This window comes from Ornithorhynchus anatinus, chromosome 18, assembly GCF_004115215.2.
Source record: "Ornithorhynchus anatinus isolate Pmale09 chromosome 18, mOrnAna1.pri.v4, whole genome shotgun sequence".
In the NCBI taxonomy this organism is placed as follows: Eukaryota; Metazoa; Chordata; class Mammalia; order Monotremata; family Ornithorhynchidae; genus Ornithorhynchus; species Ornithorhynchus anatinus.
This window is the reverse complement of record NC_041745.1, coordinates 18,533,109-18,554,301: the sequence shown is the minus strand read 5'-3', so window position 1 is coordinate 18,554,301 and position 21,193 is coordinate 18,533,109. Positions and strand designations below refer to the sequence as shown.

The window sequence follows — 21,193 nt, the reverse complement described above, 5'->3', positions numbered from 1 at the left end:
TCATTTCACCACTGACCAAAATTTAAACTGAACTTATGATAAGTAGAATAATGATTATTATAATAATACTGGCATTTGTTAAGTGCTTACTATGCGCCGCACACTGTAAAAAGGGCTGGAAGAAATTCGGGATAACTGGGTCAGACACAGTCCGTGTCCCACATGGGACTCACAGTCTAAGGGGAAGGAAAACATTACTCCCATTATATAGATGAGGAAATTGAGGCCCAAAGAATTCAAGTGACTTCACCACTTGCCCAAGGTCACACAGTGGGCGAACCAGGAGTGCTAGGCTCACATTCTTTCTGCCAGCAAGGATAGATAAGAATTAAATGGCTGAAGTGGTTTTTTTGCCCCCCTACGTCACGCTTTTTAAACAAATTCCACTACTGTAATAAACGATAGAGAAACCCAAGATGCCTACTGTGAGAAAATCCTGTTCATATTTGTACGCTCCACCTCCAGTGGCACAAAAGACAGTATGGAGAAGTGAGAAGTTTTTATCTCTGCCCATCTGAATAAAAGTAGGCAGATCATAAGTAGGGAAGCGTATAAAGTGTAGATGGCCTTTCCGTCCACACAGGGTGAGGTCTTTTAGCTCAAGGTGGACGTCCCGGATGCCCGTTGATCCATAAGCCACATGAGACGTCAGGTACTTCCGAATGCTCTTGAGGCTTTCCACCTCCTCCTCCTCCTCTTCGGTTGTGATATCTTTGGGCTCAAAGTAGACCAGCTTGACTAGGGTCCCACCAATATCCAGGCCGAACCATGGGAAAACTGCATCAGAAACAAAAGGAAAATTTTCACATGGGATCTTAATTCTGCAGAGGGCAACGAAAGCAAGGATAAACTAATTCACACTTTGTAGAAGAGGCAGGCTTTCAGAGGATAAGCCAATTGGCTGTTTTAAGACCACCTATTCTGGAGAGGTTTTCTTCTCTGGGGCAGGAGAATATCTAAGGTGACATAGAGTCTCCTGGCTGATTCCCGAACAAAAAGTCAAAGGTCGTCTTAAAAAACACATGAAAAGAAACCTTTCTTCAGTGGCTTATATCATATCTTGGTGCTGACAGCTAATCCAACACCATACGAGCACAACGCTTCCCAAGAAGCCCACCCAAAACAGACAAAAATCACTCAGCAGAACCCACACTTTGAAACTCATCAGGGAGTCTGGCCTTTCCTTGTTTTCGCCACCCGCTAACTCCTAAACGTCCTCTTTCAGGGGTTACACACTGGAATGGGGGGGGGGGGCCGCGAGCAAATGGCTCAACTGCCATCCCACAGGAAGCAGTTGGGACATCAGCACCAAGTACAGACACGTCAAAATGAGCAGTCGAAACAATGGAACTGGAGACATCGGTCGAAACACAAACGGAACGGGAGAGGAAGAACCTTAAACCTAAAGTTGGTTGAACGCTCTCTACTACAGAGAGACCACTCCACACGCCCAATCTTCCCGGCTGAACGGTCATTCTTCTGAAGAAACTCAAGATCAATTACAAATCCGAACTTTGGGGAAGCGCTGATCTGCCACCAGGAGCAGGAAACATGTCGACTCTGCTGCGGTGTGCTCTCCCAAGAGCTCCAGTGCTCTGCACACAGTAAGCACTCGGTAAATACCACTGATCGACCGGCCTACAGACGGTTGGAGATGAGGGTTAGGTCATCAGCTGAAAGTAATCGGCCGGGACATTCAGGTGGCCCACTGCCTGTTTTCAGGAGATGGCAGTAGCTCTGTCAGATCTACTAGCCTGAAATGTAGACTTCACAACCTCTGAGGTTGAGGACTGAAGGAAAAGCCATCACCACAAACACCGCTTACTGGGCACCTTTGGGGATGGGGCACTGCACTAGAAACTCGGGCTCGTGCACTATAAGTAAAAGACAAGCTGTTGCCTCCAGCAGCTGATATGAAGGTGGGGAGAAAGAGCTAGGTAGCACCCCAATTAAAAGAACAACAACAAAAAAACCCGAAAAAACCCAGTGAACCTGTCAGGAGAGAAGATGATGTGAGGGAGGGGAGAGGGCAAAGACGAAGCTGGGCTGGGGAAGTCATTTAATGGGTCCCGCCGCCCGCCGTCTCCGTCACCATCATTTTGCCTCCAGGAAAACCCAGAGAAGAAATGAAGCATTTGAACAGCTAAGCAAAGGAGTCCGAGAATTGCCTAGCGGCATAAGCTCTTAGAAGGCAAAGGATATGGCACTGACTGGCTGGTTTGATACTTCCTCCGGTGCTTAGTACACTGCATTACACAGAGTGAGTGCTCAATAAATACAACTGCTAAACAGTACAAAGTACATGGGCCAAGAATTGATGGCTAAGGAGAGAAAAATGGCTACAATATCACCTTTCATACAAACTAGCAATGGGCTTTGTGAGGTGATTTGACCTGAACTACTCTCTCAGCCCAGAAAATCCACCCTCCCTAGCTTTAAAAACCCACACCTTGCACAAAACAGACTCAAGGTAATATTTTTTTTTCCCCTGAGCCCAACCAAAACTATCTGGAGCTAAAATGCAGATATAGATGAAAAATGTTTTGGCATACCCCCGGGCACTAACTTACAATTTCCCCTCAGATTACTCAACAGCATTTCCTGAGCTCTAATTGTGTTTGGACCACTGAATTAAGCACTTGGGAGAGTACAACCCAGAGTAGGTAGACATAATCACTGCCGACAAGTTTTCAGTCCCTCTAGACTATTTGGGAAAAGAAAATTAACTAGTTGTCTCCCCCTCTATACTGTAAATGCGTGGGCAGGGGAATGTTTCTGTTAGATTGTTGGGTCGTATTCTTCCAAGTGCTCAGACAAGTGCCCTGTACACAAGAAGTGCTCAACGAATTAAACTGATAGTACCCACTTGGCTATAAAGTAGTATTCAAAATAATCAGAAGATCGGTGCACTCCAAAAGGAGTTAAATAAGCTTTCAGTGTGGCCCAGTGGATAGAACACAGACCTGGGAGTCATTTGTCTGCTCTATAACCTTGGGGAAGTCACTTCACCTCTCTGTGCCTCAGTTACCACATTTGTAAAATGGGAATTAAAACTGTGAGCCTTACGTGGGGCAGGGACTGTGTCCAACCCGATTATCTTGTATCTACCCTAGCGCTTAGAACAGTGCCTGGCACATAAGCGTTTAAATACCATCGTCATCATTTTTTTTTTTAACATTCTGCCATGCTAACTGGTCAGCAGTGATCGCCTTTATTAAGACCCACCACCTCCATGCTTATACATCCATAAATGTAAATAGAGAACAGACCAATAACTGGTTCATGTTTGATCATTTGTATTTTACCTGCTCACCCAATAACCGTAGGAACTCGTGGGTATTTTTATTTCTGAATGCACAGAAATGTGACCCAGAGAAACCTCATCCAAAACATCATTTGACCACCATTTTTCATTTTGGTGCTGTAAGTGCTTACTCTTTCCAAACCCAGAAGATGGAGGATTTGGTATTATGGCAGTAGAATTTTTATGTAAGTACACATCCTATGGACTACAGCTTTGTCGCAAACAAACACACCACGGTCATAATTCAGACCTAGCAAGAAGGATTCTATTAACTCTGATAATAGAATATCTATACGCCAAGCATGAACTGAGCACTGGAGTAAACACAAAATAATCAGGTCGGATACTGCCAAAGCACGCATTTCCACTATGCTTCTTGGATAGTCTACGGCAGAAGTCGGAAACGGGCCCGTCTAGCCAAATATCAGACCGACTGCTTATCAGTCAGTCATATTTACCGAGCGCTTACTGTACTAAAACCTTGGGAGAATACAGTACAGCAGACACAGTCTTTGCCCACAGTGAGGTACAGTGAGAAAGTCGACATTAGAAGAGTGAAGCGTCAGGGCTAGTTTGTAGTAGGAGAGCAGCGAGGTGAGACTGAAGGGGGGAAGATGACGGAGTGCTTTAAAGCCAATGGTGAGGAGTTTTTGTTTGATGCGAAGGCCGAAGGGGAACCGCTGGAGGTTCTTGAGCAGCGGGGAAAACGTGGCATGAACATTTTTGTAGAAAAATAATTGGGGGAGCAGAGTGAAACGCAGACTGGAGTGGGGACAGACAGGAGGCAGGGAGGCCGATAGAATAATTACGGTGGGATAGGATAAGTGTCTGAATTAATGCGGTAGTGATTTGAATGGAGAGGAAGGGCAGATTTTAGCAACGTTGTGAACATCGAGCTGACAGGATTTAGCGATGGTTTAAATATGTGGGTTGAATGAGAGAAAAGGGTCAAAGATAATGCCAACGTTACAGGTTGGGCGACAGGAAAGACTGGTGGTGCCATCTACAGTGACGGGAAAGCCGGGGGGAGGACAGGGTTTGGATGAGAAGATAAGGAGTTCTGTTTTCGACATGTTAAGTTTGAGGTGACAACAGGACATCCAAGAAGAGACGTCTTGAAGGCAGGAGAAAATGCAAGACTGCAAAGAGGAAGAACGATCAGGGCTAGAGAGATAGATTTGGGAATCATCTGCACAGCAGTGGTAGTTGAAGCCACGGGAGCGTACGAGGTCTCCAAAGGAGTGGGCGTCAATGGAGAATAAAAGGGGACCTGGAACTAGACCTTGAAGGACTCCCACATTTGGGGGAGGGGGGGAGCAGAGGAGGAGACTACAAATGCATGTCCAGAGAACCAGGAGAGGAGGGTGTCAGCAAAGCCAAGGCTGGATAATGTATCCAGGAGGACAGGATGGTCAGCAGTGACAGAGGCAGCTGAGAGATTGAGGAAGATAAGAATGGAGTAGAGGCCACTGAATTTCAGAAGAAGGAGATCATCTGTGACCTTTGGGAGGGTGGTTTCTGTGGAGTGAAGGGGATGCGAGCCAGATTAGAGCATGATGCAGGGTTGAAAAAAACAATCATGAGCACGCACGATCAATTTAGACTGAGCCCCATGTGGGATAAGGACTGTGTTCGTCGTGATTAATTCCCTCTACCCCAGCGCTTAGAACAGTGCTGACATATAGGAGCAGAGATGCAGTGTACCCTAGTGTAAAGAGCACGGGCCCAGGAATCGGACAATCTGAGTTCCGATCCCAGCTCTGTCACCTACCTGCTGTGTAACCTTGGGTAGGTCACTTCACTGCGCCTCAGTTCCCTCAACTGCAAAAATGAGGTCTGAACTTTGATATCCCTCCTAGCCTGTGAGCCCCATGATGAGGTACCTGATTATCTTGTACCTTCCCCAGCAATTGGTACACTGCTTGGCATATAGTAAGCATTTAAATATCAATATCAATATTACTTAGCACACTAGTAAGTGCTTGGGAAAGTACATTATAACAAAGGTCACAGACAAGTGCCCTGTCCACAAGTAGCTTACAGTCTAGATGGGAGACAGATCTTAAAATAAATATGGGCTCGAAAATAAGTGTTGTGGGGCTGATGATAGGGTGAATATCAAGTGCTTAAAAGGTACAGATCCAAGTGAAAGAGCAATGAAGAAGGGAGAGGAGTAGGAGAAAAGAGAGCTCAGTCAGAGGAAGGCCTCTTGGAGATGTGCCTTTAATAAGGCTTTGAAGGTGGGGAGAGTGATGGTCTACAGTGTCGGGAAAGCCAAGGGAGGATAGGGTTAGTGCGGGAAGATAAGGAGCTCTGTTTCAGACAGGTTGAGGATATCCACGTAGGGATGCCTTGACGGCAGGAGGAAATGTAAGACCACAAAGAGGGAGATCGTGGCTGGAGATGTAGATTTGGGAATCATCTGCGCAGAGGTGGTAGTTGAAGCCGTGCGAGGTATACGAAGCGGGAGAGAGGACACAGACAAGGGGTCAGTGGGGAGACAGACGAGATTGATCGGCATTAGAGGAGTGAGGCTTGCCGTCTGGGTTGTAGGAGGGAATAGGTGAGGGAAAACGGAAAGGGGCACATTGACTGAGTGCTTTAAAGCCAAAGGTAAGGAGTTTCAGTTTGATGCAGAGATGATGCAAGGGTGCCAAATGGAGGTTCTTGAGGAGTGGGGAGACGCACTGAATTTTCTTTAGAAAGGCAATCCACGCTGAAATGGTGAGAGTCAAGAGGCTGATGGAGTGTCTATAGTGCAAGTCTGTCAACCTGAAGTGCTTTAGGAACACAGTCAACACATTACGGCAGAGTTCCCTTTATTATTATAAAAATAAATGACCTTGCTTCGGATGGCTTGGGAAACTATCGTTCCTTGCTCCTGTCTACACATGGAATATCAACATGAGTTCTGGGCGGATTTACCATTTGGTAAAATTGCTACCTGTCCTAAGGCAGCTCTGAAATGGTGAACCTCCTCGGGACTAGAGAAATGCACATAAATCACTTCGTAGGAAAAACAGAACCAGGACGAACACACACCCATGACCCCAAAAAAGAGGTTGATTGGCTCAAAAGTAGTTTAAATGAGCTGGAAACCCACGAGATTTTTTTTTTTTTGCAATGGATTTTGGAAGGGCCTTTACCTCACCTTACAACTGACGAGAGAGTGCGAGAGTGTGATGGGAAAAACGCATTAATCAATCAGTGATATTGAGTACTTACTGTGTGCATGGCACTCTAAGCACTTGGGAGAGCACAATACAGAGTTGGTAGATATGTTCCCTGCCCATAGTCTAGAGGGGGAGACAAACAGTAATATAAACTACAGATATGGACATGTGTGCTGTGCCTCGGAGGGTGGCGTGAATATAAAGTGCTTAAAGGGTACAGATCCATTAGGATCTAAGTTCTCCGGTGCCTGAAGCCCTACTGTTTCATACTGTACAGACCTACTAATTCAAAGGGTGCGAGCGGACTTACAAAACTACAGCAAAAGGACTCCTCTGACCACTTCCTTTAGGAGACCCTATCGAAATTTCCTCATTGATCACCTACACTCCCAACCTAGGGGCTGACAGCAAATCCTCCAGAGCGGATTAACTCAAATCAAGTTTGTAAAATCCTTATCCACACTGGTTAAACGCACATCACCGCTAAAAAGTCACGGAAGACTCAGGGGGAAGTTTTAATTGGCTTTGAAGTTTTTCTCTCTTGGGAGTTTTGGGTGGTTAGATTTGAATATTGTGGCTTTTTTATTTTCTTTGTCATGTAGCCCATGTAACTCCATAATTCTAGGGGGAACAGCCGGTACCCAAGGACACCATTTTTCCTTTTCATCTGTTAAAAATTGTCCTGCCCGCCCCTGGATTTCTTCCTCCCAACTTCAGCTCATTTTCCCACCGTCTCCAAATATCTTCCTAAAGGGAAAAAGGATAGTCCTCGCCCTTTCGTGACTTGAGCGCAACTCTTCCCCACAGGTTGGGACAGAATGGAGTGACACTTATTACAGGATGAGAAGGGAGTGTGGATTAACTAAGTAATCCACTTGACTTAGTCCACTAAATAGTATTTAATCCACTCTAAGTAACTAAATACACTTAGGGAAGAAAAACAGAAGGGCTAAACAGTGACACTCTTCTAAGGCTCTGGACAAATGGCTTTTACTGGTGGAAAGCAATCTAAAGGTCAGTAGCAGAAATTCTGTCCAGAGGGTGCAACCCGACTATTAATCATTCATTTAGCTGTGTGACTGTAGGCAAGTCACTTAACTTCTCTGTGGCTCAGTTACCTCATCTGTAAAAATGGGGATTAAGACTGTGAGCCTCATGTGGGACAAGTTGATTACCCTGTATCTACCCCAGTACTTAGAACAGTGCTCTGCACATAGTAAGTGCTTAACAAATACCAACATTATTATTAGTATTTATTGAGCGCTATGTGCAGACCACTGTACTGAGTGCTTGGAATGGACAATTCGGCAACAGACAGAGATGAGCCCAACCCATTGATGGGTTTAGAGTCTAATCGGGGGGGACAGACAGAAAACAAGACAACTTCATCACGATAAAGAGAATCAAGGGGATGGACACCTCATTAACAAAATTAATAGGGAAATAAACACATATACACTATTACAGCAAGGGCATACAGATGCAGACGCCGAAGCCCGGATTTCAGAAGACAGAAGAGATGAGGGTGACAAGTTCTGCATCTAAAGAGAGACTGTGAATTGCACCTAAATCCCAAGTGATGGATGCTCTTCTTTGGTGCTTGGCTGGAATAACCAATCCTTCAATTGCCCGATCTGATTTTCAAAGGGTGTGCTTTTTAAAAAAATAAAATAAAATTGTTTGCAGCCCTTCTCCCTCAAATATGAAGTTTAAGCAGCAGGGTTTGGTCCTCTAGCTTGCCCTTTCCCTAGAGAAACAGAGGACAAATATCTAAACACACAAAACCCTATCATTACCCAAATGCCTGATTCATATGTATGACCCACTGAAGACCTTAAAATAGCATTATACTGCACCATTTTCTACTGCTGCAAAATCTGCTTTCCTCGCCTATATTTAGATCTTTCGAGTCATAAATGGAAGTTCTCTCAGATGATAGGGGCCCTGCCGATGTCTCAATCCCCTTAAAGTTTATAAAACGTTCCATTTTAAGAAAATCCATTTAATGCCCTACTTGTTTGTGGGCTCAGTTGATAGCTGGGGTTTCACGTGAGTACAGAGTAATAGAAGTCTCATTCTTTAACATGATTTGCATAGGTCTCCCCTCAGAAGGATGCCCCTGACAGTTAGAAAAATCTTATTGTTTTTTTCACTCTTCTTGCCCTACTCAGTTTCTGTTTTACCATGATACAGCACCCTGCCAAGACAGGGAATGTTAGAGAAATCAGAGGCTGTAAAGCAATAGATCCTAGGAGACATTTTCTGAGCCAAGAACTTGCAGAAGCCCAGCACCTTAAAACAGCAGCAGAGCTAAGACCGATTTCTCACCGAATGACCCTCAAAGATGGGAGGAAAAAAAGAGAAAAAATGGATGATTTACAAGTAATCAAGGCCATCGTCCCAGAATATTCAAAAGGAGGAAAGGGAGTCTTCAAGCAGAGAAGGAAATTTGGAAAACTGAAAGGAAGGATGTGGGAAGGCAGGATAAAAATCCATTTAAGGAAAAGAGAACGCGAGGACATTTGGTGAATGTGAGATATCTACAAGTACAAATTTGACTCTGGGGAAGGATGATTCATTCATTCGTATTTATTGAGCACTGTACTAAGCAATTTAGAGAGTACACCATAACTGACACATTTCTGTCCACAAGGAGCTCACAGTTTAGAGAAGAAGGCTGACATTAATATAAATTATATACAGATATGTGCTGTGGGGGTGGGAGGGAAAATGAATGAAGGAACAAGAGCATTCATTCATTCAATAGTATTTATTGAGCGCTTACTATGTGCAGAGCACTGTACTAAGCGCTTGGGATGAACAAGTCGGCAACAGATAGAGACAGTCCCTGCCGTTTGACGGGCTTACAGGCTAATCGGGGGAGACGGACAGACAAGAACGATGGCAATAAATAGAGTCAAGGGGAAGAACATCTCGTAAAAACAATGGCAACTAAATAGAACCGAGGCGATGTACAATTCATTAACAAAATAAATAGGGTAACGAAAATATATACAGTTGAGCGGACGAGTACAGTGCTGTGGGGATGGGAAGGGAGAGGTGGAGGAGCAGAGGGAAAAGGGGAAAAAGAGGGTTTAGCTGCGGTGAGGTAAAGGGGGGATGGCAGAGGGAGTAGAGGGAGAAGAGGAGCTCAGTCTGGGAACGCCTCTTGGAGGAGGTGAGTTTTAAGTAAGGTTTTGAAGAGGGAAAGAGAATCAGTTTGGCGGAGGTGAGGAGGGAGGGCGTGCCGGGACCGCGGGAGGACGTGACCCAGGGGTCGACGGCGGGATAGGCGAGACCGAGGGACGGCGAGGAGGTGGGCGGCAGAGGAGCGGAGCGTGCGGGGTGGGTGGTAGAAAGAGAGAAGGGAGGAGAGGTAGGAAGGGGCAAGGTGATGGGGAGCCTTGAAGCCTAGAGTGAGGAGTTTTTGTTTGGAGCGGAGGTTGATAGGCAACCACTGGAGTTGTTTAAGAAGGGGAGTGACAGGCCCAGATCGTTTCTGCGGGAAGATGAGCCGGGCAGCGGAGTGAAGAATAGACCGGAGCGGGGCGAGAGAGGAGTAAGGGAGGTCAGAGAGAAGGCTGAAACAGTAGTCTAGCCAGGATATAACGAGAGCCCGTAACAGTAAGGTAGCCGTTTGGGTGGAGAGGAAAGGGCGGATCTTGGCGATATTGTAGAGGTGAAACCGGCAGGTCTCGGTAACGGATAGGATGTGTGGGGTGAACGAGAGAGACGAGTCAAGGATGACACCGAGATTGCGGGCCTGAGAGACGGGAAGGATGGTCGTGCCATCCACGGTGATAGAGAAGTCTGGAAGAGCAGCGCAGAAGGGAGTGGGAGAAGAGGAGAGGGGGGCTTAGTTGAACAAACCTACTCAGAAACAAAAATCCCTTCAGATAGGCAGGACTCTGAATATAGAGAGAGAAGGCACAGTAAAGTAAGAGACCCATCCCAGCTTCTGCTACTCAGTAATACTAATAACGATACTCATTAAGCACTTACTATGTGCCAAGCACTGTCCTACACACTGGGTTAGATGAGAGTTAATCAGGTTGGACACAGTCCTTGTCCCACATGGGGCTCACACTCTTAATCCCCATTTTACAGAAGAAGTAACAGGCCCAGGCAAGTTTAGTGACTTGCCCAAGGTCACAGAGCAGAAATATAGCATGGGTGGGGATCATCTCTCTCTGTAGCTGAATTGTCCATTAATAATAATGTTGATATTTGTTAAGCACTTACTATGTGCAGAGCACTGTTCCGACTCCCAGGCCCATGCTCTAGTCAAGCCATGCTGCCTCTCTAAACACCACACAGAGGAAAATAGTCAAAGAATGGACTCTGCAGACATTTTAATGCAGCCAGTAAAACAAAACTCCACAGAAATCCTGTCACCATCTACACAGGCTCCAGCAATGTCAAATGGAGAGGTCTTCCTGGTCTTCCTAGCCACTCTTTCCCAAAGTGTCTGGGGTCTGGAGGTAAGTGAAGGGGCAGGCCCCTAACAGGATAACTTGAAGGGGGAGGGAGGGGAAGGAAGGGAGAGAGTGTGAGGGCCCCACCTCTTTCCACTTGGCATCTTTTCTAGCCAAGGTGTTGGCATTTCCGAGTACTCCTCTGTGGTTGCCCCCTGATGTGACTTATTGAGTGCCTACGTTTCTTAAACCTTTCCTCCTTTTCATTAACTCACCATCACCTCTTTAAAAATTACGGCACGTATTAAAAGCTTAACAGGAGCTAAGCACCCAGTACTCGGCCCCCATCGTCAGTCATCCCGGAGGGAAAGTCTGAAGTAACAGCACAGTGGCTGCCTCCACAACACGCAAAACGTTGGGAAGTCCGAGGCAGTGGTGGTTGCCATGGCTACTAGACTCTGAGCTGGGAAAAGCTCAAAACCTCTTCTTCTCGATACCCACAGAATGGAGTAGCTTTCTTTATCCCTGTCCTCGTCTTTTGCGTTGTTTTCGTCTTATTGTTTTTATCGGTAACTCATGTGTCATCATCCCCTTCCCACTTTGTTCTTAGACTGTGAGCCCCTGAAAGACCAAGGATCTAGTCCAATTCTTACCCGTGTATTCCTTCCTAGCACTTAGGTCATCATGGGTTTATTAAATATTACTACTCGCCTTCCAATCCCACTGGCCCCTCCAGCTATCACCCCATCTCCTGCCTTCCAATCCTCTCCGTGACTCCTCCAATGGGGTGTTTACTCCCACTGTCTGCACCTCTCTTGGACCCCCTGTAACCTGGCTCCTGTCTCTTTCACTCCACTGAAATGGCCCTCCGCAAATTGACCCGTGACCCCTAACGCCTTGCCAATCCAACAGACCTTAAACCATCCTAATTCTCCTAGACTGTTCGGCTGCCTTTGACTTCATGGACCATGTCCTTCTGTACACACTATCTCACCTAGGTTTCTCTGACACCGTCCTCTCCTGGTTCTCTTGGGCTGCTGTCTAGCCACTCCTTGGCCTCTTTTGCAGGTTCCTCTTCTGCCTGTAAAACCAGGGATCCCTCAAGGCTCCCCTTGGGGAGTCAGCCACTCCGAACCTTCATCTCTACATGGATGTCTTCCAAATCTGCCTCTCCGGCACTGATTTCTCCCCTTCTCTGCAGTCTCGCATTTCCTCCTATCTTCAAGAAGCCTCTGCCTGAATGTCCCACTGTCACCTCAAACTCAATACGTCCGAAACTAAACTCCTCATCTTCCATCCCAAACTCTCTCCTCCCCGTGACTTTCCCATCACCGATGACATCATCAAATTTTTTCTCCCAGGCCTTGGCATTATAATTGCGGTATTTAAGCACTTACTATATGCCAGGTGCTGTACTAAACGCCGGGGTAGACAGAGGATAATCAGGCCCCATATAGGGCTCACGAAGGAGGAGGGAGAATAGAGAAGCAGCGTGGCTCAGTGGAAAGAGCACGGGCTTTGGAGTCAGGGTTCATGAGTTCGAATCCCAGCTCTGCCACTTGTTGGCTGTGTGACTGTGGGCAAGTCACTTAACTTCTCTGTGCCTCAGTTCCCTTATCTGTAAAATGGGGATTAAGACTGTGAGCCCCACATGGGACAACCTGATTCCCCTATGTCTACCCCAGTGCTTAGAACAGTGCTCGGCACATAGTAAGCGCTTAACAAATACCAACATTATTAGATACTGAATCCCCATTCTGCAGATGAGGGAATGGAGTGACTTCCCAAGATCAAAAAAGTAGGTAAGGGGAAAGTTAGGATTAGAACCCAGGGCCTCTGACTCCCAGGCCCATGCTCTTTCCAACTTCCCTTGACTCAGCTCTCTTCTTCAACTCTTGCACTCAGTCAGTCAGTAGGTCCTGTTGAATCTGCCTCCACATCACCTCCAGAATCGACTCCTTCCTCTTCAACCACCCTGGTTCGAGCACTTATGATCCACCTCTACTACTCCGTCAGCCTCTGCACTGTCCTCTCTGCTTCAGGCCCTCCTCTCTCTAGTGCACACACCATGCTTCTGTCCAGATAGTTTTTCTAAAAATATTCCACTCTTCCTTTTCACCCAGGTGCCTCAATGGTCGCCCATCCAACTCCACATCGAGGGGAATCCCTCACCATCCAATTCAAGGCACTCAAATCCGCTCTCTCCCCACTACAACTCAGCCCGCACACTTGGCTCCTCCGAAACCAAGCCACTCAACCTTTCATCTCATCCACCGACGTCGACCGCTTGCTCATGCTCTCCCATCTGTCTGGAACTCCACGACCCCCGCCATCCCGCTGGCCTTTCGTCACCTTCAAAGCCCTACTAAGATTTCCTTCAGGAACCCCTCCCTGATTAAGCTCAGATCCCTCCCCACGTTTTTCCCCTCCACACTGCCTCATCCATGCCCAGGGGCCCATCCTCTAAGAATTTAAGGGGGTCACCCCCATGGCATTTATGCACTAATTCTCATATCTAGCTGCTTACCGGTACTTAATCATCTGCCCACCCTACTAAGCTCCTTAAGATCAGGGGTCGTGGCTACTTACTCTATTGTACTCTCCCCCAAACTTGGTACAGTGCTCTGCACAGACCTAAATTCACAAATCAATTAACGGCACTGACAACTATGGTGGGCCACGGTCTGTCCCACTATCCCCATTTCACAAGAGGATACTGAAGCCCCAAGCTCTTTCCCGCTAATCCTTATTAAGCCCTGTTAGATTAAGCCAGGAAGTTTTCAACAGGCCAAAACACGGAGCTGTTGATTGGGAACGGGCAAGTCCCAGGCTGTGCTCTCTGTAACAGAGAAGCAGCACGGCACAATGGGTAGGGCACAAGCCCGGGAGTCGGAAGGGAGGGGGTTCTTAGCCCAGCTCTGCCACTCGTCTGCAGTGTGACCTTGGGCAAGTCACCTCACTTCTTTGAGCCTCAGTTATCTCATCTGTAAAACGGGGATTAAGACTGTGAGCGCCACGTGAATCCAACCTGCTTAGGGTGCATCTACCCCAGTGCTTAGAACAGTGCTTGACACATTGTAAGTGCTGAAATACCATGATAACACTCCATAAAGACCAGAGAGAAACTTAAAAACCCACTGTTTCACCCAGCTAAGGCAAAATGGCTTGTAATGCTTACGTCAGTCATTTATTGAGCATTTACTATGTGAAGAGTGCTGTACTAAATGCTTGGGTGACTACAAGATGATACTTCTTGCTCACAATGAGCTTGCAGTCTAGAGGGGAAGACAGACACTAATATAATACAGAATATAAATGAAATTACAAATACCTACATACGTGCTGGGGGGTTGGGGTGGGGAATGAATAAAGGGAGCAAGTCAGGATGACGCAGAAGGGAGTTGGAAAAAAAGGAATGGCCAGGGATGGCCTTCCAGAGGAGACGTGCCTTTGATAAGTTTTTGAAGCGGGGGAGAGTAAATGTCTTTGGATAATGAAGAAGGAGGGCATTCCAGGCCAGAGGCAGGAAGTGGGCAAGAGGTCGGCGGCAAGGTAGAGGAGATCGAGGTACGATGAAAAGGTTGGCATTAGAGGAGCAAGGTGTGCGGGTTGGGTGGAGAGTAGCGAGGAGGGGGCAGGAGGTAGGAGGGGGCAAGGTGACTGAGTGCTTTAAAGTCAATGGTGAGGAGTTTCCGTTCAACGGGCAACCACTGGACGTCCTTCAGGAGAGTGGAAAACATGGCCTGAACGTTTTTGTCGAAAAATGAGCCGGGTGAGCAGAGTGAAGTACGGACCGGAGTGGGGAGAGACAGAAGGCCGGGAGACAAGCAAGAAGGCGGATACAGTAATCAAGGTGGGATAGGATAAATGATTGAAGGCCGCAGCGGTTTGGATGGAGAGGAAAGATCAAACTGACAGGATTTAGTGATGAACTGAATATGCAGACTGAAGGGGAGAGAGAGAGAGAGAGAGAGAGAAGTCAAGGATAACGCTAAGGTTAGGAGCTTATGAGATAGGAAGGATGGTGGTTTCGTCTACAGTGACGGGAGAGTCAGGGACGGGGCGGGGATTGGGTGAGAAGATAAGGAGTTGGGTTTTAAGCGTGAAAAGTTGGAGGTGGCGGCAGAACCCCCACGTAGAAGTGTCTTGAAGGCAGGAGGAAACACAAGGCTGCAGAGAAGGATCACGGCTGGAGACGCAGATTCGGGGATCATTCCATTAAGCCATGGAAGTGAATGAGTTCTTCGGGGAGTGGGAGTAGATGGAGAATAGAAGGGGACCCCGAACTGACCCTTAAGGGACACCTACGGCTAGGGAGTGGGAGGCAGGAAGAGGAGCCTGGGTGTGAACGAGAATGAGAACGTGTAAAAAACGAGGGTGGATATTGTTTTCCAGGAGGAGGAGGAGACTGTCGACAGTGTCGAAGGCAGCTGAGAGGTTCAGGTTAGAGTAAAGGCATTGGATCTGGCAAGAAGGAGATCATTTGTGCCCGTTGGTAAGGTGGTTTCTGTGGAGCGAAGGGGCCGGGAGCCAGACTGGAGGGGGTCAAGGAGAGACCTGGAGAAGAGAAACTTGAGACAGCGAGCGTAGGCAAGTCACTCAAGGAATCTGGAGAGAAATCGTAGGAGGGAGATGGCGAGATAACTGGAGAGGGGTGATGAGAGGGGTTTTTTGTGTTTTTTTAGGACGGGGAGACATGAACATTATGACAGGTCCATAAAATAATCTTTAAGCACCCTTCAGAACATGTGAAGAAAGCAATGAATTACTATGTGGACCACATTTTCTAGAATAATAATAATAATAATGATGTTGGTATTTGTTAAGAATATCCAGAAAAGGGTACTGATTAAGGCTGAAAGGGCACAATCTCCTAGCTATGATGGAATAAAAATATTCATCATAACTGAAGGTAGTCTGAGGGAAAAAAATAAATCATTAGCTTCTCCTTCACATTCATTTTCCTAAGGGTATTTTCAGTCGGCGGGAAAATTCTATAATTCCCTCAAATGGCCACAATTTCCTACACTATGGATACCGGGTTAGCTCATTTTCTAAAGGAAAACACACACACTAATCCATCCACAAATTTTCAACTACTGAAAAAATTCTTCTTGTCTGTAGGGTTTCCTACAAAATAATATTGCCTCTCGGGAACCCTATGACCACCCCCCTACTCGGCCTCATCATCACTGGCAACGGAACCCGCCGGCCCTCAGGCTGTGCTCTGAGCTCGGTAGCCGTAAGTAACCCTCTGATCCAGCAGCCGTAAGCATCTGGATGCGTGGTTTGGGGGTGAGGATGGGGGCGGGGGTGCGGGGGGGGGGGGGTTTGAGGAAAAACAAGTGGAAGGAGCTTAAAAACGTTCAGAAGGTAGACCTGACCCCAAAGTGACAGGGTTGAATAAAAGAAATATCTGTGGTGTTTTTTAAGCGTGGGGTGGCTACGATCAGACTGTGAGCCCGTCACTGGGCGGGGATCGTGTCTCTCTGTGGCTGAATTGTCCATTAATAATAATGTTGGTATTTGTTAAGCGCTTACTATGTGCAGAGCACTGTTCTAAGCGCTGGGGTAGATACAGGGTAATCAAGATGTCCCACGTGAGGCTCACAGTCTTCATTCCCATTTTACAGATGAGGTAACTGAGGCACCAAGAAGTGAAGTGACTTGCCCAAGTTCACACAGCTGACAAGTGGCGGGGTCAAGATTCGAACTCATGATCTCTGACTCCCAAGCCCGAGCTCTTTCCACTGAGCCACGCATTCCAAGCGCTTAGTACAGTGCTCTGCACACAGTAAGCACTCAATAAATACTATCGAATGAATGGATGATTGGGAGGGAAGCAGAATGGCCTAGATTCTACTCCCAGCTCTGCCACTCGTCCGCTTTGTGATCTTGGACAAGTCACTTAAGTTCTCCGTGCCTCACTTTACCTCATCTGTAAAATGGCAATTAAGACTACGAGGCCCACGTGGGACAAGAACTCCTGCGCTTTCATGGAGAGAGTCCTTAACAAGGGAGAACAGGTTTTTTACATCGTACTTGTGGGTCAAGCACTGTTCTAAGTAAGCACTGGGACGTCATCCCGAGAGAGGCAGCGTGGCTCAGCGGCAAGAGCCCGGGCTTGGAAGCCAGAGGTCGTGGGTTCGAATCCAGGCTCCGCCACTCGTCTGCTGGGCGACCCGGGGCTAGTCGCTTCACTTCTCTGGGTCTCAGTGACCTCATCTGGAAAACGGGGATGAAGACCGGGAGCCTCACGGGGGACAATCTGATGACCCCACATCTACCCCGGCGCTCAGAACAGTGCTCTGCACATAGTAAGTGCTGAACAGATACCCAAATTATTATTATCATCCCTGTCCCTCAGGGGGTTCAGGCTGCACAGGAGGGGGAAGCAGCAGGAGGGGGAAGCAGCGTGGCTCAGTGGCAAGAGCCCGGGCTGGGGAGTCAGAGGTCACGGGTTCGAATCCCGCTCTGCCACTTGGCAGCCGTGTGACTCTGGGCGAGTCACCTCACTTTTCACCTCACCTCAGTTCCTCACCTGTAAAAGGGGGATTAGAGACTGTGAGCCCCACGTGGGGCAAACTGATGACCCTGTATCTCCCCCAGCGCTTAGAACAGTGCTCCGCACATAGTCAGCGCTTAACAAATCCCAACATTACTATTATTAGGCACCTTTCCAGTGGGGGAGAGGGAAGCGGCCAAGTGAAGTGACTGGCTCAAGGTCACACGGCCGAGATCGCAATGGGGGGGGCGTCCTCCTCCCGGCCCCGAGCCCCCCTTTTTCGGACGGGGCCGGGGGGGCGGCGACGAGGCCTGGGGGTTGCGCGGGAAGGGCAGAAGGGGGAGAGGAGGGAGCCGGGCCCGGCGGAACTGACAGCTGGGGGAAAAGGGGGCTCCGCCCCGTGACTCGCTGGAAAGAGGCCGGGCTGGGGAGTCAGCGGTCGTGGGTTCGAATCCCGCCTCGGCCGCCTGGCAGCCGGGTGACCGCGGACCTCAGTTCCCTCATCTGGAAAACGGGGAGCCCCGCGTGGGCCCACCTCACGGCCCCGGAGCTCCGCGCACGGTAAGCGCCGCACAAACAGCGCCGTGGCTGGGCGGGCAGAGCGCGGGCTGGGGCGTCCGAGGTCGCGGGTTCGAATCCCGCCTCCGCGGGGTGACCGGGGCAAGTCGCTCCCCCGGGCCTCGGCGACCTCAGCTGGGCAACGGGCGTGAAGGCTGATGACCCCGCGCTTAGAACAGTGCTCTGCCCAGCGTACGCACGTTAGAATTATTATTGTCCTCCCGCTCCGTCTCTCCTCAGGCCGCGGGCGGGGGCGCGCGCGGGGCGGGGCCGCGCGGCTCGGGGCCGCGCCGTCCGGGCTCCGCAGTGCGCGTGCCCGCGGGGGGGGGGGGTGGCGCGGGGGCGGGCGAGACTCACGGGGCCGGTTCTTCCGGAGGGACTCGAGGCGCGGGCGGGAGGCGAGGGAGCTGCCGCTGTAGGAGCCGGGCCGCTGGCGGGAGCGGGTCCCGGCCCGGCCGGCGGCGGCGGCGGCCGACACGCTGCTCGCGCGGCGCCGTCCGGGCTCGGGCCCCGGCGAGGCGGACGAGGCGGACGAGGCGGCCGAGGCGGCGGCGGCGGGGAGCCCAGGGAGCGTCCGGCGGGGCTCCATGCGGCGCCCGGCCCGGCCCGGCCCACCCGCCGCAACGCCCGCCCGCCCGCCCGCCCGCTTCGCCGGGATCCCGGGAAGGCGCCTGCGCGGCGGAGGGGCGGGAGGCGCCCGCCGCCATGGAGACCTCCCGTCCAATCGGCTCTGGGCCTGCCGTAGGAGCGACGACCGCCCTGCCCAATGGGAACGCGAGGGCCGGAGCGCTGGGGGGCCACCCCCGATGCTCCTATCCAATAGGCGACGCTCCCTTGAAGAGGGACGGGGCGCTTAGCCAATGGGGGCGCGGAGGGAGGAGTCGGCGACCAATGGGGAGGGCGAAACACCCCCCGGGCCTTCGGCTTTTCTCGCTCGAATCCCTCCCGCCCCCTCCATCCGCAGCGGCCGACCCTCCCTTTCATTCATTCATTCATTCATTCATTCATTCATTCATTCATTCATTCAATCGTATTTTTCTGAGCGCTTCCCAGGCGCAGAGCACTGGGCTAAGCGCTCGGAAGGGCCGACTCGGCAGCCCACAGAGACCAGCCCTGCCCGGTGACGGGCTCCCAGTCCATTCATTCACTCAATAGTATTTATTGAACGCTTGCTATGTGCAGAGCACTGTACTAAGCGCTTGGGATGGACTATTCGGCAACAGATTCATTCATTCAATCGTATTTATTGAGCGCTTGCTATGCGCAGAGCACTGTACTAAGCACTTGGGATGGACAATTCGGCAACAGATAGAGACCATCCCGGTGACAGGCTCAGTCATATTTATTGAGCGCTTACTGTGCAGAGCACTGTACTAAACGCTTGGGATGGACAATTCGGCAACAGAGACCATCCCTGCCCAGTGACGGGCTCACAATCCATTCATTCATTCAATAGTATTTATTGAGCACTTACTGTGCAGAGCACTGTACTAAGCGCTTGGGATGGACAATTCGGCAACCCAGAGAGACCATCCCTGCCCGGTGACAGGCTCACAGTCCATTCATTCATTCGATAGTATTTATTGAGCACTTACTAGGTGCACAGCACTGTGCTAAGCGCTTGGAATGGCCAATTCGGCAACAGATAGAGACCATCCCTGCCCGGTGACGGGCTCACCGTCCATTCCGAGCGCTTCGTCCCGGCTCTGCCCCCGTCAGCTGGGTGACTGTGGGAAAGTCACTTCATTCCTCTGCGCCTCAGTTCTGGAAAATGGGGGTGAAGACAGGGAGCCTCGTTACCCTGATGGCCCTGTATCTCCCCCAGTGCTTCAAACAGTGCTCTGCACAGAGCAAGGGCTTAACAAATACCAACATTATTATTATTAGTCCAGTGCTCTGCACATAGTAAGCTCTCACTAAATACTACTGAATGAATGCATAATCCCTTCCCTTCGACTGCCCCCTCATTCTCAGCTCTCCTCAGGCTTCCAAACCTCCGTCCTGACCCCCCCGAACACTCCCTCCAGCCACGGGTTCCCCTCCCCAGCTTTCCCCCTCCTGCCCTTCCTTCCTACCTTTTGGGTCTGCTCCTTGGACGCCTCCTCGGTCTTCCTTTGTTCCTCCTCAGAGCCACGCCGGAGTCCAGTCCCATTCTTGCCCGGAATGGCCAAAGGACGGGAGAGCCCTTCTAGACCCTTGACAGCTAGGATTCCTCCCGGCCGCCTCTCCTATTTTCCCCTCACGCCCCCACCTCCCTCATTTCGGGCCTCTCGACGGCTCTGGTTCCCCTCCTGTCGCAGCCGAGCTCCCAAAGCTTCCCCTCCTCTCCCTGCCGGCTCTACTTCAGCCCCAGAACCAAATGGTCGGTCCGCTCCAAAACACTCTCCCTACGTCCCCTCTCTTCCCGCCTCCGGCTCCCCCGCTTTCCACAGCCCGATCTCGGTAGAGCCGCTGGGGAGAGAGACACGGGGGCTGGGCACCTCTGGGGCCTGCGGCCCCCTCCCGCTGCAAAACCCCATTCTTTCCCCGCTCCGCCATCCCTTCTGTGCCGTGAGATGCTCAGTACGTAGGAATAAATGACTTCTGCGGTCTCTATGGCAACGGAGGGGGTGAGGTAGGTTAGACATCCTTTTCCACTCCACCGGGATAAGGCCAGGGAGGATGATTTCTCCTTTTTCTCCTCCTCCTCCCCCCACACTGTGGATCAAAATGGAGTCCTACTTTCTAGGGCTGTCTTCTCTGTCATTTTCTCACGGGCACACAGGCACACAGACACAAAATCCCTTCTGAGGAAGGATCAGTACTTCCATTTTGGAGAGAGCTGGGAAAAAGCCCGTGGACTGCCCGCATCAGCCTGGAGCCCCCTTCCTCCCCACCACCTCCGTGTTGCAAATCGTCAGGTCCCTGAGATGAGTTTCCTGCCGAGAAGGAGCTTGGCAAGGCCCCCAGCAAGCGAGGCTCTGAAGAATACCCTATTTTTTTCAACGACATCCGTAAAACACTTACTACGTACCAGGCATCATTGTACCGAGCGCCGGGGCAGATCCAAGGTAATCAGGTTGGACACAGCCCCTAACCCACATGGGGCTCACGGTCTTACTGACCATTCTACAGGTAAGGTAACTGAGGCACAGAGCCATTAGGTGACTCGCCCGGTCACGCGGCAGACGGGTGGCGGAGCCGGGTTGAGAACCCAGGTCCTCTGACTCCCAGACCTGTGCTCTTTCCCTTTGGCCAC

The 21,193-nt window shown here is 50.0% G+C and overlaps 1 protein-coding gene across 1 annotated transcript in view; it reads right to left on the bottom strand.

Moving 5' to 3' along the window:
* The window catches only part of PANK2 (pantothenate kinase 2), a 32,999-nt gene extending 12,570 nt beyond the window's left edge, over window positions 1-20,429 (bottom strand). Inside the window, exons 1-2 of the mRNA XM_039914616.1 lie at window positions 20,031-20,429; window positions 425-777 (exon numbers count right to left, since the gene is read on the bottom strand). Coding sequence (XP_039770550.1) covers window positions 425-514 — 90 coding nt within the window. The 5' untranslated portion in view covers window positions 515-777; window positions 20,031-20,429. The remainder of the gene's footprint in view (window positions 1-424; window positions 778-20,030) is intronic.
* Window positions 20,430-21,193: the final 764 nt, after the last annotated feature.